The following is a 17335-nucleotide window of genomic DNA, read 5'->3' as shown; positions in this document are numbered from 1 at the left end:
ATGTGCACCTACTAAATGCTGACTATTAGCAAATGAATAATTATGCAAACATTTTTTCGAAAGATTTTTGTTTATTTCAAATTATTTTTTTTTTAGCCATGATTTGTTTATTAAATCAATAAAAGGGTAACTCATCCATGGGGGTGAATACTTATGATAGGTACTGTATTTAAGATCTGACATTTTAGTTTTTATTATAGTAATCAGATGTGGCAGTTCTGGAAAACCACATTATGGACTTAAAGCTGGTTATAAAATCTAAAATGCATGAAATCAAATAAATCCTTAATACTATTTAATTATACTGAGTGACCCTATTTTATAATGTCTGACGTTAAAAGGAAACAACAGATTTAAACAGTGTTCAGTTTGGAAGTTCCCAAACATTTTAGTGCTTAATTTTAGAGCATTTCAAAACATCAAATACAGAGCAATAGAGCTTTTATTAATGAATCATGTTTCCAAAGGGATCATACATCTTTTACAGTGCAACAGATTTGATAACAAAAAGTACTGAAGATTGAAGAGTTCAGCACTTTAAAGCAGAAGAAAGCCAAACAGCTGTTAAACCTAAAACACATTTTCAATCTGAGCAGAATCTGCATTTCATTGCGGGAGCTTTTGTGTTGAAACATTTGAGAATTAGAAGAATTGAACGGTCCCTGATGAGCTGCTTCATTAATAATCAAGAACAAGAATCAAAGCCAATGCCTGCTTTGTTGAGATGCTGCTAAACGCAAACTGGAATTAAGAATTTTAGAATGCTTTTTTATGTCAAATTTGCACTGTCACCATAATTTTCCTTTGGAGTACACACAGTGAGTAACAGTTCTCCACCAGCTTTGGTCTCTATGGCTGAGGTGGAGCTCCAAACTTGGCACTCAGTTTAGTGACGAGGGCCATGATCTTGGGGTTGTTCTGGTACTTGGAGATGTTGGCTGGGTTCTGGGCAACATCCTGGAGGGCAATCATCACCTCAGGGTCCTGGGAACGTAAAGAGAGACACACGGAAGTGACTTTGTTCTTCTTCACAAAATGGTAAAATACTTAATCTAGATAAACTACAAAGAAGATTTCATTTCAAATAGATTTATCCTCTTATTAATCAGTCTTTAATCATAATATCTCAGGGTTCTCACAAATCCTTAAGTTTTAAAAGGCATTAAATTAATGAATCTAAAAATAAGGCCTTAATTGTCATTAAAATGTCTCATTTTGTGATTGTAATTAGTTTCACATAAAATAAATGATAACATTAATTTTATTTAAAAAAAAAGTACAATTTACAGCAACATTGCATAATCACGACAGCAGAATTAACTACTAAACAGTGACTGAGTTGCATGCTTATGGCAACGAATACATTTCTTAATGGTTTTTATTTTTTGCATTTTGATTGTTTTATAAACTTATGGATATTTTTGTTGTCATCCTGTGCAGTGGCATTTTTGCATTAGGGGCCGTGATGTCACAGTTGTGCAGAGGATAATTATGTTGTTCAGCAAAACTGAACTTTGAAAATCCAATCTTTAACGTTTTATTTGGTGAACAGTGTATTTCTTCTCTAGACTTGTCTGTAATGTTGTTGAGAGTGGATTTGTCTGAGCTGATCTCTATGGGGCACAGCGAGAAGTGGCCCTTTGCAGCGCTCTCAATCAATGCACTGCTGCACGTGCTCAATACACACTTCAGCGTGTCCAGTAAGGCCATACAGCCAGGGCCCCAGACGCTTTCCTATTGGTCCATTTGGTGTGTGGCCAGGTACTAGGCATCACTAGCTTATCATGTATTGTCTGAGTGCTATTTACTTAGTTTTACATTGTGTTGTTTTCGTCACGTTGTTGTTTGATTATTACCTCCGACAAGCGCGAAGTGCAGAGCGGAAGATTATGTTTTACCCTGCGTTTATTGGTCTGTCTGTTAGCAAGATAACCTGAAAAGTTATGAATGAATTTGGATGAAATGTTCAGGAAAATTGATAAATGGGACAAGGATCAGATGATTAATTTTTGGTGATGTTCTGACAACCAAAATAAAAAATATATATAGATCTATACATATCAAAATTCCTTTTCCCGTCCACACTGTGGAACTTCTGACATCACTGTTGATGTCATCAGTCCTACCAATACAGTGATGACACTGGTATATTGGTACATATGGAGCTAGATTCATAGCTGTTCAGGCCTTTGGGTTTTTTGTTTGACCAGCAAGGTCGTCACATTGATGCTAATAAGTGAAATTGGATGACTTTAGTAGCTGTTAAACTTCCTGAAATTGTTCCAAACATCTTTTTGCCCACCCATTCATTAAAAATAAGTGTGATATTGTGCCCAAACATGCATGTAATGGTATATTCCATGTCATGTTGCAATTTCTGCTTGATTTTGTTCAATACAAATAGTTATAAAAAAAATCTCCTTTTCAGGAGGTGAATTCTGTAATTTCCATCTGTTTTCCAAGATCACAGAAAATCAAATACCCTACTTGTTGATTGTCCAGTGTTTATACTTTGGGGTTGATTAGCCACTCCCATTTAGTGTTAGGGGTGGTGGAAACAGTGAAACGATTTGATTCCTAAATTTCTTGATCAATTATTTACATTCCCCCGTGACCCTGAAATGGAGCAAGCAGGTCAGCAAATGACAAAACAGTTCAAAGATTTCTGAAATGAATACAAGATATCTTAATGCATCATATCTCAAGTCACTGTCATTCTTTACTTCATACAAAACTATGGTACGCTCGTTACATCAACTATTAATCAGTTGTAGGTTCTAAAAAGAGCTAGAATTAAGTAGGTTTGACAGACACTTTTGTTGCAGGTCTTGTATTTCAATTAATTTTACAACATTTTGTCTTCACATGTTCAAATAAAGAACAGAATCAATTACAGGTACATCTAAAAAAATAAATAATGAAAAGTTGAATATCACTCATTTCAGAAAGTCAAACCCATATATGATATAGGCTCATGACACAAAATTAGAATATTGTGAAAAGGTTCAGTTTTGGAAAGTCATAGTGTCAAACCCTAATCAGCTAATTACCTCAAAACTAGGGGTGTCGCGTTCAGATATTGATATCGGTCCAATATCAGCCAGAAAATGAATATTGGATTTTATCAGACTGCATCTAACATCTCCAAAATTATATTTATTCAATTGTAGATATTGTTGAACGTTAAAATTTTTGTAACCAATTGGTTAATAATAAATGGGTCAGTTTTCCTCATGCCTACTGTTGCTGACTATTGTTCTCTGATTATTATCAAGAGGTGAAGAAATACGGCACATGTAAATCTGCCAAAATCAGGACGTACTCATGAACTGAGGGACTGTGTAAGTAGGAGAATAGTGAGAGAAGCCACCTACGACTACTCTGAAGATGTTAAAAGCTTCAGCTGCTGAGAGGGGAGAGAGTGAGCATCTAGCGATTTATGAACTTTATTGAAGAGGGGCAATGTGAAAGCCTCTGTTGAAGGAAGATCATATTAGATCTTGACTAGAGTTCACCAAAAGGCAAGTGGAAGACACCATGGCCAAATGGAAGAAGGTTCTTCTGTTTGATGAGATCAAAATTTAGCTTTTAGGCCATCAGACAAGATGTTTGGCAAAAACTAAACACTGCACATCACCAAAAACACCATTTCCACTGTGAAGTACGGCGGTGGCAGCATCATGCTGTGGGTATGTTTCTCAGTCACTGGTCCTGGAAGGCTCGTAAAGGTAGAAGGAAAATAAAATGCTTACTGCAAAAACTACACGTGACAGGAACGGATGACTCCAGAACATTTACCTGGTTGTCTGAGTCAAAGCCCAGACATCAATCCTATAGAGAATTTGTGGCTGGACTTGAAAAAATTAAAGCTGGATAAAAAATGTAAAATGCTTGAAATCAAACAAATCCTTAATACTATTTAAAGGTCATGGTGTCACGTCCTAATAGGCTAATTAACTCCAAACACCTGCAAAGGTTTCCTGAGCCTTTAAATGGTCTCTCAGTCTGGGTCAGTAGACTACACAATCATGGGGAAGACTGCTGACGTGGCAGATGTCGAGAAGAGTCATTGACACCCTCCACAAGGAGGGGAAGCCACAAAGGGTGATTGCTAAAGAAGCTGGTTGTTTACAGAGTGCTGTATCCAAGCATATTCATAGAAACTTAGTGGAATTAAAAAGTGTGGTAGGAAAAGGTGAACCAGCAAAAAGGATGACCACAGCATTGAGAAGATTGTCAAGAATTTGGGGGGGCTTCACAAGGAGTGGACTGAGGCTGGAGTCAGCTCATCAAGAGCCACCACGCACAGACGAATCCTAGACATGGGATACAAATGTGGCATTCCTCATGTCAAGCCACTCCTGAACAAGAGACGACGTCAGAAGCGACTTACCTGGGCTGTGGAGAAAGAGAACTGGACTGTTGCTCAGTCCAAAGAAAATTTTTCCTTCTGCTGACCAGCTTTAAGGAGATGCTGATTTCATTTTCCGGCAGGACTTGGTACCTGCCCACATTGCCAAAGGTACCAAAAGCTGGTTCAATGACCACCATGGTGTTACTGTGCTTGATTGGCCAGCAAACTGGCCTGACCTGTCAAGAGGAAGGTGAGAGACACCAGACCCAACAATGCAGATGACCTGAGGGGTATTCCATAAAGGAGGGTTAACAAACTGAGTCTATCCATAAACTCTGGGTCAACATACCCCCGCGATGGGAAACTCTGGGTATCTGATTCCATTATAGGTTCAGGTGGGCGGAGCCAGGTAGAAACCCAGGGTTTCTTTGATAAAACCTGCCAGCGACCAGGTTTAGTTCACGGACAATGTTGCCATGGTAACATACTCAGAGTAGAACATACCTCGCGTTTAGGAATGAGATACTCAGAGTTTCCCTCATTTGAGCCTGAACAAACTCAGAGTTTGAACATAACCTGCTTTATGAAATACCACTCTGAAGGCTGCTATCAAAACATTCTGGGTTCCATTAGACCTGAGCAGTGCCACAGGTTGACCACCTCCATGCCATGCAGCATTGATGCAGTCATTCATGCAAAAGAAGGCCCAACCAATTATTGAGTGCATAGAAATTAACATACTTATCAGAAGCCTTAAATTTTTAGGCCGGGCTGCCAGACTCAAAATGCCACTCACTTTGTTCTTGTTGTTGTTGTGTATACTAGTTGAAATCCTCTGTTATTTGCGAACAGATCGGGCTGAAATTTGGTAAGTATATTCTATGAATGTGTACGCATCGACACTCAATCCTGATTTTCCACCCCCATTTCCGGTATTTTCTAAATTTATTGGAACACAGTCGTGGGATATATATCGTTTCAAAGGCAATTCAACGTAATTTTTTATTGATCTTATGTAATATTCTAATTTACCAAGACACTGAAGTTTGAGTTTTCATCATCTGTGAGCCATAATCAAATTTCAAGAAATAAAGGCTTGGAATAATTAATTCTGTGTCATGAGCCTATATCATATTTGGGTTTGACTTTATGAAATGAGTGACCAAAAATATTAAACTTTTTCATGATATTCAAATTTTTTTGAGATGTACCTGTACATGTGCAGCTTAGTAATGTGTAAAAGTGTAGTGATATTTAAACTCAGCCATATTGCTTTACCTTCATGGCATTGAGCAGCTCAGGATCCTTTAGGAGTTCACTGAATCCTGGCATCCCAGCCATCCCAGCGGCACCTGGGAATCCAGCAGCACCTGGAAACCCAGCAGCACCTAAACAACAACAAAATCATAAATCCAGCAGGATAACATGAGCTCACAGAGTCCAAGATAGAATATTTACATTTCCTGAAGAAAATGAAAGTGAGGATGCAGGTGCTGGCCCGCGTTGCACTGCTTTAGCTCAATATTCACATTAACCTAGCGTTAACATTAGCATAGCCTAGCTTTAGCATTAGCAATAAGGTTGAATGGTCAAAATCGGTTGAAGAATGGCTGGGGATGAAGGGCCTCAAAGTTGAAAAGCTGAAATTTCCAATACAAATAAATGGGGAAAAAAAATGTAATGAGTCAAAAGCTTTAAAAGTTAGATATTATAAAAGTGATAGCATAAATCTTGCTTATCTGTCAAAATCGAACAAACTGTGTAGGAGGAGTTAACGCAGTCGAAAGAAAAAAACTGATAATAGTGAGGATGCCTCCTGTATCCTCACTAATGATCAATCCAAGCTTTTAGTTCCATAAAATTAATCTGCTGCAACAACAGGCTGTCTCATCCCATCATGCATTGCAACTACTTGATATAAACTGGCCTACCAGGGAAGAACCCTGCCCCCCCTCCTCCTCCTCCTGCTGCAGATTGTCGTGTTTCCTCTTCCTAAAAGAAGTGAAACAAATGCATTGGTTTATAATCTAATCATGATTTATCTGAACATTTTTAAATATCTTCAGTTTTACCTTCTGAGCTCGTGCGTGCTCCTCTCTGGCCTTCTTTATCCGTTCTTGCTTCTCTTTGATCTCTTTTTCTTCTCGTTTGCGCTCGTATTTGCGTCTATGTTCAATAATTTTGTGTGCCTGGGCCGAGGACGCAGAAGGATGATCACATTAATGCATCGCCCGCTCCAAGCAGCGAGCAGGGAACATTCTTTGTATTCAGACGCATACCTTTGGCTGCACCTCTTTTAACATGGTGCAGGTGTCCTCGTCATAGTCCAGTTTGCAGGCTGTAGCCAAGTCCTTGGCTGCCTCCTCCCAGTGACCCAGCAGCCTGCAACAACATGCACAAACACGTGATGCACTCAAAACACAAGATGACAAATTGAAGAATTGCAAAACTGCTGCCAATGACAAATATTTCAGGTCGGACAAATAACTAGAATATTTGCATTTCCTGAAGAAAATGCGAGTGAGGATGCATATTCTGGCCCGCGTCACACTGCATCACTCAACACCTGATACGATACGATTCGATTCACGATACGATTCTCTCACGATTTATTTTACAAAATGGGACTGTATATAAATGACTGAAAAATATTCCTTTATTTTTTTGGGAGAAAATACTATACTATTTTTCATTGTCAAAAGAATCCCTTGATAAACTATTCAAAACAATGCAATTTAATTAGAAATAAATCTTGAATTAAATAAATAAAGGAATAATACAAATGAAGAAGAAGCTTATTTAAATTCTGGTTCTATAGTAAACAATGCAAAACTGCATAATAGTTCTTTTTCTTTTTAAAAGTGCAACTGAAAATGTATTTTGTGCCTAACAATTGGACTTAAAAAAAGTCATTTTACTGTATTTAGGTCAGATATTTGTTTGGACAAGAGGGCGCTGGTAACCCAGTGGTCGGTTAGCATGCAGATATCTTGCAGTGAAGAAGAGATGCTATGCTAGCAGACAGAGCTAATAGAAAAACGTGACTTTTACAGCTATTCACATAATATTACAGATATTCTTTCGGTGCTAAAGGGGTAAGGAATCATTTATGAATATGTGAAAGAGTAGAAGGTGGCCAGAAAGAAAGTAGTAGCAGATTTCGCTCGCCGCCAACACTTCTGGTTAAAAAAAGTACTGCGATTCAATTTTCACAGCATAGATGTGAACCTTGATACCTATGAATCGATTTTTAACTGCTTTATGATTAATCGTTACATCCCTAGCACTAACACATCATTGGTTAGCATTAACATATCATTAGAATAACACTAACCTAGCGTTAACACTAACCTAGCCTTAGCACTAAAACCCAAAATAAAAATATGCCATTGCTTTGCCACAACTTTCAGTGAAAACTCCAGAAATGTGTTGGGAAGTCACTTTGGCAAAGTTTTTAGGGGCAAACACAAAAAAAAAAAAAAAAAAAAAATCACAGTAAGAATGCAGTAAAATCACTTCTACGCATCCATCTACAGGACTCCACATCCCACAATGCAATGCACCAAACTGTTCTGACAATGTCAATAAACAAAGTGTTTACAGTGGAGATCAAAACAAACTCAAGCGGCAATTTCAACCGTAATCTTTTTTTTTTCCGAGCAAAGGATCTTTGATTAAATTTTATCTCCAGCAGCTTTGAGAACAACTAATGGTCATTTCCTTATTTCCTCACAATTACAATAAATATTTACAAAATGTTGATATTACACAGATGACAAAATCCATTCAAAACAACTTGTTTTAGCTTCCATCCCTCTACAGCGTCACAAAATACTGTATTTACTAGATTTGGAGAGACAGCCTTTTGGAATTTTAACAAACTGTATCATTATCATCACACATGGCTGACCTTATTGAAAAAAAAAAAACCCAAAATACAACCTTTGCTGTACAAAATTCAACCTATTTTTTTAAAAAAAAAAAAACATTTTACCCATGTTTGATACATCATTAAAACACAAAATTCTATTCTTGTTGGAAAAAAAAGGTAGCGCAGGGTTCTCACAACATAAGGGGATCGTGTGGCACACGAGTGAGCACCACCGGTGCGGAAAATTTTGAAATGTATAACTTGAGGGTCAAATTTAGTGAAGTATAGCTAAAGTTTTTTTTTTAGTCTTACTTTAAAGCTAAAAGTTATTTGTTGAATTGGTGAAGGGTCATGATGAATGTAGACAAAAAATAACATTTTATTCAAAAGACTGATTCCAAGACACACACTTCAAATAAAATAAAAAATAAAAACTGCACCTGTTTGTTGTCAACAAGTTATTATTCTCTGGAGCGGAATGCTGTTTACAGAAGCTCCACAGTGTTCACCACCCCTCCCGCCCCCAGCCCTCACACACACACACAGACGGCAGTGCTCGGCATGGCTACCTGAAGCTTCCAAACTGTGATACAGTGGGTCAAAAAAGTATTTAGTCAGCCACCAATTGTGCAAGTACACCCACTTAAAAAGATGAGAGAGGCCTGTAATTTTCATCATAGGTAAACCTCAACTATGAGAGACAACATGAGAAAAAAATATCCAGAAAATCACATTGTAGGATTTTTAATGAATGAATTGATAAATCCCTTGGTAAAATAAATATTTGGTCATCTACAAACAAGCCAGATTTCTGGCTCTCACAGACCTGTAGCTTCTTCTTTAAGAGGCTCCTCTGTCCTCCACTCGTTACCTGTATTAATAGAACCTGTTTGAACTGGTTATCAGTATAAAAGACACCTGTCCACAACCTCAAACAGTCACACTCAAAACTCCACTATGGCCAAGACCAAAGAGCTGTCAAAGGACACCAGAAACTAAATTGTAGACCTGCACCAGACTGGGAAGACTGAATCTGCAATAGGTAAGCAGCTTGGTGTGAAGAAATCAACTGTGGGAGCAATTATTAGAAAATGGAAGACATACAAGATCACTGATAATCTCCCTCCATCTGGGGCTCCACGCAAGATCTCACCTCGTGGGGTTAAAATGATCACAAGAATGGTGAGCAAAAATCCCAGAACCACACGGGGGGGACCTAGTGAATGACCTGCAGAGAGCTGGGACCAAAGTAACAAAGGTTACCATCAGTAACACACTACGCCACCAGGGACTCAAATCCTGCAGTACCAGACGTGTCCCCCTGTTTAAGACAGTACATGTCCAGGCCTGTCTGAAGTTTGCTAGAGAGCATTTGGATGATCCAGTAGAGGATTGGGTGAATGTCATATGGTCAGATGAAACCAAAATAGAACTTTTTGGTAAATAACTCACGTCATGTTTGGAGGAGAAAGAACACCATACCTACTGTAAAGCATAGGGGTGGTAACATCATGCTTTGGGGCTTTTTCTCTGCAAAGGGACCAGGACGACTGATCCGTGTAAAGGAAAGAATGAATGGGGACATGTATCATGAGATTTTGAGTGAAAACCTCCTTCCATCAGCAAGGGCATTGAAGATGAAACATGGCTGGTCTTTCAGCACAACAATGATCACAAACACATCGCCCGGGCAACAAAGGAGTGGCTTCGTAAGAAGCATTTCAAGGTCCTGGAGTGGTCTAGCCAGTCTTCAGATCTCAACCCTATAGAAAGTCTTTGGAGGGAGTTAAAAATCCATGTTGCTCAGCAACAGCCCCAAAACATCACTGCTCTAGAGGAGATCTGCATGGAGGAATGGACCAAAATACCAGCAACAGTGTGTGAAAACCTTGTGAAGACTTACAGAAAACATTTGACAATTACAGTCCTCTCATCATTTTAAGTGAGAGAACTTGCACAATTGGTGGCTGACTAAATACTTTTTTTCCCCCAATGTACATCATGGACCGCTACTTGGTTAAAACCATACAATCATCCAACAAAGTGAACCAATCCTAGTTCCTCCATCAGATCCACCCAAAGTTCCACAGACACGGTGACAGATGAACCTGCAGCAATGATTATGAACTGGAAACTCAACTAAAGCTAACACACCGACTGGGTCTTACTGTCATAAAGCCACAGAGAGCCATCAATTTGTTTATGGTCAGATTTAACACTTTACTATGAAAGGATAAAAGCTAAACATGTCACACGTTGTGTGAAATAAATGTTAGCATAAATAATGCCACTATTCAGCCGTCCCAACTTGTGAAACGCAATTTTTTTAAATTATATTTCACGTGTTCACAGACAAAGCTGGTCTCATTAGACTAACTTAAATATTGAGATTATTACACATAAATATACTGAATGATCCAATCATCAGCTTGATCTGGTTTAATTATAGTAAATCATAGTTATTTATCAATCATAAAGTTATGTAACTCATTATCAGATAAATGAAACAAGATTTATCAGCAGTAAAAACACTAATGGAGTTATTTGTGCTTTTCATGTGCTTTTTTTTTTAAAGAAAAATTACAATATCAGGCGCCCCTTAGCTGAACAGCACTGGCGAGAACCCTGTAGCGTGTCCTTTTAAGTGCCCTACAAAATGCCATAGCATCAGATACTAGGTTACAGTGCATGTGCAGACCTCTTTGTGCTAGTCATAGTCACTTTTTTGTGAAGCGAATAATTCAATTACTTGTGAGCTTTTCCTCTCCACTTGTAGGGCTGTGCAGAGTCTGGGTTGATGCTGATGGCCTTATCACAGTCTTTAATGGCAGCGTTAGGTTTCTGCATCCGAATGTAGACGCTGATGCAGGGTAAAAAAAAAAAAAAAGGTTGGATACACAACGGTTTTTGTGTTTGACAACCTAGAAACAATAATTTTGTCTCTCTCACCTTGCTCTCTTGGCGTACATTATCGCTACGTGGGGGTTCAGCTTGATGGCTTCAGTGAAAAGGTCCAGTGCTTTCTGAAGATCACCTGCAACACATTTGAAGCATTTGTATAGAAAAAGAGTCAAAAATATTGGCACACCCTCTGACCCTCATATTAACCAACCTTCTCCCAGAGCGTCAATGGCTTCACTCTTCTTCTCATTGGCTTGATCCATCATCTCCTCTGTGACCTGAGGGCAAAATAATGTCATAACGTACCAGCAGTGACATAAGGCCCTATTCTCTGGGCTTCTTTTTTACGTGCCTCTCTCCTGCCCTTTTTTTTTTAACATCAATATTTTCAAGCTATATCACAATATATATACTGTACATCTCTATTGTGCCCTTGCCTTGAGATGATGCTTTGATGCATAAAATCAAACCAGAATGGCAATAATCAATACATATTGATGTTTTCTCTGTGATGTAATTGGGGTTTCCCCTAACTATAATAGCATAACCTATCTATTAGTTTCTTTTAACCCTTAAAATAAGGTAAGTCAGTTAAAGCCACATGTCTAATGTCACACAGGGACCTTTAATAACATAAGTGTAGAGAACAATATCATAGTTTATAAAGAATTATGTGCATTTGTGCACATTTTTAAAACAACTTCAGCTGACCAAAGTGCTGTACAGTTTATTTTTTATTAATACAATTAACTATCAATTATTGATTTATTTTTATTACTGACAATTGTGAATTTATCAGATACTATTATCCAAAGTATTATAATATACCAGTTACAACTACTAACGCACTGTAACGATGGTCTTCGGAGGACTGTCCCTTTAAGGGCCCCATGATAACGTAAGGTCAGAGTTCAGTCAGACTTGCCTTCTTCCTGATTTGTATTGAACACATGGACAGAGCTTTATGTTACTTTTCTGTTACCGTCCCGTCTGAAACAACATAGAAGCAGTGTTTGATCTTCCCCTGTTTACAATAAATGTGCAGTGTGACGATAACCAGTTGTTCTGAGTTTTGTTTATAACGTTATAGACCTCTGGATCTATACAGCACACACAGTGACACTCTGAATAGAATAGAGCCCATAGTGAGGTTCATATTGCCCGATAACCCAAATAACTTAGTTTTAACATCATAAGAACTAAAACTTTACCTCAACATCATCAAGCTCGCCAGACTCCTGCAGATCAACAGTGTCCGGCTCAATGACTCCATCGTTGTCAATTTCTAAAAGACAGAATTAACATTGCAGCGTTAAGGAAAGGTGTTAGGAGGGGACTTAGGAAAACGCTATCATGTTTGTTTTGACAATCAGGTGATCACTAGGTGAAAAGCATAGGAAAAAAGCACATTTATAACACTTTCCACTGATACAGTATAATCTCAAAATTCAGATGATTTGAATGTAAATCAAAGGAAAAGAGGCTACGAGGAACAAAAGTGAAACTAAAAGAACGTTACTTTAAGAATGGGTGCTCATACTCACCTTTCACTCAGAAATATGAATTATGTTGAATAAATGTGGCTAAAAATGTCTCTGAGCCCTTTTTCTTGAACGACAGTGTCTGTTTCATGTCAGTTATAATCTGATAATATATCTCACATAAAATATAAGTTTTAGATTAATTAAAGTTGTTCAAGACATTATTGCATTGGTAACTTACATGATGTCCGTCCCTGGTCGGTCTTCGTGAGTTTCCGTAAGCGCTCGGGTGTGCATGTCCCTATAAATGTTGTCGCCACAAGGAATTGTGGGTCAGCATTATCTGGTCTCTTTTGGTAAAGGATGCATCCATGTTTCCTAGGCTAAAGGAGGTTATAAAGGAAGCATTGAGCCTCCTTTTCCTGAGCTTAAAGAGAACTCGAAAGCTCTTTATCATGGCCACCACTTAAACACTTCCAGGGGTGAAGGAACAGTGGATAGGAAAGGAAATAGGAAGGAATATTCGGACGCATCCCTGGTCCTGACTAGGTTAGGTGTTCAGCATAAGTTACCATGGTGCTTTAGCTCCGTAAAACGTAAGCCAGCTTCGTAGTCCAGCACACACTGATTAAATCCTGGAAGTTAGCGCAATAACAGGAAATGTAGTTTCGCAATATAGACCCAAAAGGCGTTTATTTTTGCTTTGATTTGAACAACTGGGATAAAATTAATACAGATTACCTGATATGAATAGCAGAAAAATGGGATTTCCAAATTTGGATCATTTTGATCCAACTTAAATGTTTTGAACAACAGGCCCTTAGAGATGAGTTTTTTTCTTCCCACTTAAAAATGTATATAATTTAAACCAACCTCAAAGGTGATCAAATAACTTTGCTTGCTTTGTTTTTTTTATCCTGATGATGTTTGAGGAGTGAGACCAAAATCACAGTACCTAATTCACTCTCCTCACTCTCAGACGGTACAGGAGGTTCAGGCTTAGGAGCAGATGCTGCTGTTGGTGAAGGACCACATGGACAGCCTCCCTACAGGTAGGGAAAAAAGGCATTCATCAAAAGAAATTTGGCAATTAAAACTCATTAAACAATACAAAAAATAATCTGGGACAGCAAAGTAGACTTACTTGACATGAGCCCCCTGCCTTAGGTGGAGGAGGGAGTGTTGCACCCATTCTGAATGCAGGAAAAATAAAAAAGGAAGTTAAATAAACTGTTAGCTAGAAGAGGCCACAGTGACATAGTGAGAACGACTGCTTTTGTTACATGTTTTGTCAAAAATGTCAGGTAATTCCTCATTTGGAACTCCTAATTAATCGGTTTTTAATGTTTTATCTAGAAATACTTTACTAACTTAAGGTGCAGTCTGCAACTGTTATAAAAATGTCTTTGTCATATTTGCTAAAGCTGTCACTATGTAAGGACAACTTTACATCAAACATCAAACTACTAGTTTGTGAAAAAAAAAAAAAAACAGGCTCATTGAGCCCCGCCCCCTGCTGCTCCACGACCGAGTAAAAAGAACCAATCAGAGCCAGGATTGTGTTTGATGGGCTGTCTGACAGCTGTTGCTCAAAGGCCCCGCCCCTTTCCCAGCACTGTTTTTTTTTTTTTTTTTACAGTGTATGGTCTGGAGGAGTAGAAGATGGAAATGGTGACTTTTCTGCTTGAAAGATAATTACTGCTGCTTGATTTACATTATGTTTGATTTGTAATTGTTACACTAGAACTATGTGGTGCATGTGTTTGTGTGCGTGCAGCAGCCTCCATGTGAGCTGTTGTAAGTGATACTGTGTTGCTGCTGCTGCTAGGTTGGTGTACTGTGTGTACATAGAGAGAGAGAAGTGTTGCAGTAACATGCTTTAAACAGAGCATGTTATATTACTGTCTGGCTAACGTTAGCCTGTTAGCTCCCCTGAGGGAGGAACTTTAAAAAGTTTGGAGGCAGGGCAAGAGAGCAGCGGGGAAGGTGGAGAGAGAGGGATCTGAACCTTTAAAGGACAGTATCTTAGAATATTGATGGGGTAAACACTGATTTTTTTTTTTATTGCAAGACGTGTGTGGATTTTCTTCAAGTGAAGTCTGTCATAATTGTCCCAGTAGTTACTAATAGTTAGGTGAGGTGGAGTAATAAATAAATTATTAACAAATCATTATTGCTATTAGCATCACTATCACCATCATTGCCATTGCCACTACCAGCCGCGCCTGCCCGGAAGATCACAACCCTCACTTCAACACTGCCCCAAGGGTTGTCCCTTGGGTAAACAATGGTGAAGCTCTTTGGTATACTGACCCCTGCAGCCAGGTGCGGAAGAAGCCCATCTCTGGAAGGTGCAACACTGACGGGTTGGAGTCGCACAGCTGCACGAAGCCCTTCAGCTCCGACAATTTCCGTGGATCCATGTTGTGTCACGTCCAGCAAGCAGCTCTGTGGGAATAAAAACCAGAACCAAACCTGACCCAACAGAAGCCACTGTAACCTACAAAAGGTGGTTCATAGTGTTCTTATCTGAAAAGATAGAATAACAACATATTGAGGAGCAAGGACAAATCTTATTGTAATTTATTCTGCTAAAACTAGTCCTGATGAATAAATTGTGATGCAAACAAAGTTGCATTCTCATCAAAACACTATGCCTCAAACTAAATCAAAATTTGCTGTCAAAACAAACACAATGAGAGAAAAGGTTGAGCTAGCATGATGGGTTTGGCAATACAAAGATCCCATTTTTACTGTAGATTTAGCATTGATGCATGTATTCATTAATCCAGGAAGTCTTTCTGCTAAGCACAGTTAGTTTCAGAACGTGTTGCATTTGTCAACGAAGATGATGATACTTTATGAGTGTTTTTGTCAAGTAGTTCAGACATACAGTGAGTTCAGAGTAATTACAGAGGATGAAAATACTGATTTAACCACAATTAAACAGATTGGCTTTTATTTTCCCATGACTATAATAATTTTTTGATTGTTTTGATGAATATGTTTAATACACGCAGCCAAAATTGTGGTCAGAAATCTTGACTTCCAGCAAAGGAAAAAAAAGGCATAAATAGAAAGTGTAAACACGAAAAAGAAAATATAAAAACAATATCATATAATTGGAACATAAATATTTACATCCGGGGAAAAGGTTGTGTGGGCTGTACCACTTTCACTAAAATGGTCTATAGCAAAAATTAATGCGTTTTACACCAGAAACTCCATCTGATCCGTTGGTACTGTAAGTCCAGCAGCTCCTTGTAATAATAAAGTAATACTATATTGTTCAGTGCCAGATACCGTAACTTAATGTTTTTGTGTATATATGTACAAAATAAAATATAAAGCACAAATAAATGAACAAAGAACAACAAAATCCAGATTTTAAAAACCATTTTTTCAAATTAAGAGTTCTGTTCAGCGCTTCCTACTCGCGAACCCTAGGTTGGGACACACTTAGCTCGGAGCGCCAACCGCACGGATTAAATTAGGCTTATTTTGATCATTAATGCAACACAAAATGAAATTTATACATCAAGACAATTTTATTCATTAACCATTAGCAGATAAACTAGAACAAAGGTCTGGAAGTTTCTAGAAAGCTTTGCCTCCCAACGTCTGTTTGGCGTGCGACGTTGTTAGCCTAAATGGCACTCGACCAAATAATTCGAACTGTTGTGGAATCTAAGCTCATTAAAGCAGCAAACAGAATAAAAACATTAATGATGGAAGCACACCTTTCTGTGTCCGGGCAGTTGAGCGATTAATAGACAGATTGAAGCTCCGGAGCGTTTGGTTTCCTTCAACTTGCTGCAGCGGTTGCTTTTAGGCTTTTTATTCAGGCGCTTTAATGGACAGACCTATAGTTGGTTTCCCTCTGCAGTGTCTGACAGGTGCAGGGAGTTCAGGTTTGGTCTATTTATTTTATCCCGTTAACACATCCTTGAAAAGAGAATACACCATATAAATTACAGTTAACACAAAATCAAGCTTTAACGTACAGGTTTTGGTTTTATGATATTTACATGCATAAATGGATGGGTTTCGGTTTTCTGCCTGTAATACTAAACCAAGGGCATAACAAACCCAATCCCAATGGTTGATAGACATGGCAGCGTGTTGTTATGGAGGGTAATCAGAGGATATTTCACCTCAGACTGTTTGTTTGACCCTAAAGCGTGTGTTAGTGTGTTGTCTTTGAAGGTATCGCGGTATGTGTTGACTGGTCATTGTTTGAAGTTGCAGCAACAATGTTGCCTTCAGCCTCCAACTCGTTGATGTCTACTGTCAAACTGCTGCAACGGACTGTGAATGGAGGTGAGACCGACTCAATGCACTTTACATGCAGTAAACATTTAAAGGATACTAGATTAACACTAAACATGACCTTTCTGAGTTTAAATAACACGAGGATCTGTGAAGCTGTATCCACAAAGTTCTTACACCACTGCTTCCTGTTTATGGGTCTAACTTCCTGTGTGATAAACAGGTAGTTCTTGTAAAGCAACACATATTGAGGCTTTGCTCAGGTAAAGACACGACTTGACTCTTCTTCTTATTCTATAACTATAAAGCAAGAAACCTGTCTGTGTGTCTGTCTGTCTGTGTGTCTGTGTGTGTTCCTCAAATATCTCAGCGCATCAGGCTCAGATTGAGCGGAGACTTTCAACATGGCTGCTGCTTGGTTCAATGGTGTGCAACGTCGGATTTGTTTGGACTGCAATG

General features: G+C 38.5%; 2 protein-coding genes across 2 annotated transcripts in view; one reads left to right on the top strand and one right to left on the bottom strand.

Moving 5' to 3' along the window:
• Positions 1-424: 424 nt before the first annotated feature.
• st13 (ST13 Hsp70 interacting protein) lies at positions 425-16486 on the bottom strand. The gene is made up of 13 exons (XM_028454537.1): positions 16348-16486; positions 14921-15055; positions 13752-13800; positions 13563-13653; positions 12338-12411; positions 11338-11404; positions 11175-11259; positions 10975-11085; positions 6634-6736; positions 6427-6543; positions 6286-6346; positions 5633-5742; positions 425-984 (listed from the first exon to the last, which is right to left on the bottom strand). The coding sequence occupies exons 2-13, from the start codon at positions 15028-15030 to the stop codon at positions 850-852; spliced, it is 1113 nt and encodes a 370-aa protein (XP_028310338.1). The 5' UTR covers positions 15031-15055; positions 16348-16486; the 3' UTR covers positions 425-849.
• The window catches only part of xpnpep3 (X-prolyl aminopeptidase 3, mitochondrial), an 18724-nt gene continuing 17856 nt past the window's right edge, over positions 16468-17335 (top strand). Inside the window, exon 1 of the mRNA XM_028454535.1 lies at positions 16468-16927. Within this exon, the coding sequence (XP_028310336.1) occupies positions 16861-16927 (67 nt within the window). The 5' untranslated portion in view covers positions 16468-16860. The remainder of the gene's footprint in view (positions 16928-17335) is intronic.

The sequence above is a fragment of the Gouania willdenowi genome, chromosome 8, assembly GCF_900634775.1.
Source record: "Gouania willdenowi chromosome 8, fGouWil2.1, whole genome shotgun sequence".
Lineage (NCBI taxonomy): Eukaryota > Metazoa > Chordata > Actinopteri > Blenniiformes > Gobiesocidae > Gouania > Gouania willdenowi.
The sequence above is the reverse complement of the archived record's forward strand: the minus strand, read 5'-3'. Positions and strand labels throughout refer to the sequence as shown.

Bases quoted from the DNA above. Each gene is read 5' to 3' on its own strand.
- st13 (XM_028454537.1), bottom strand. From the start codon at position 15,030: ATGGATCCACGGAAATTGTCGGAGCTGAAGGGCTTCGTGCAGCTGTGC. The intron at 13,801-14,920 runs GTCAGTATACCA...TCCTGCATTCAG, and splicing joins TTCCGCACCTGGCTGCAGGG to AATGGGTGCAACACTCCCTC. The intron at 11,086-11,174 runs GTGAGAGAGACA...ACCCTGCATCAG, and splicing joins ATGTACGCCAAGAGAGCAAG to CGTCTACATTCGGATGCAGA.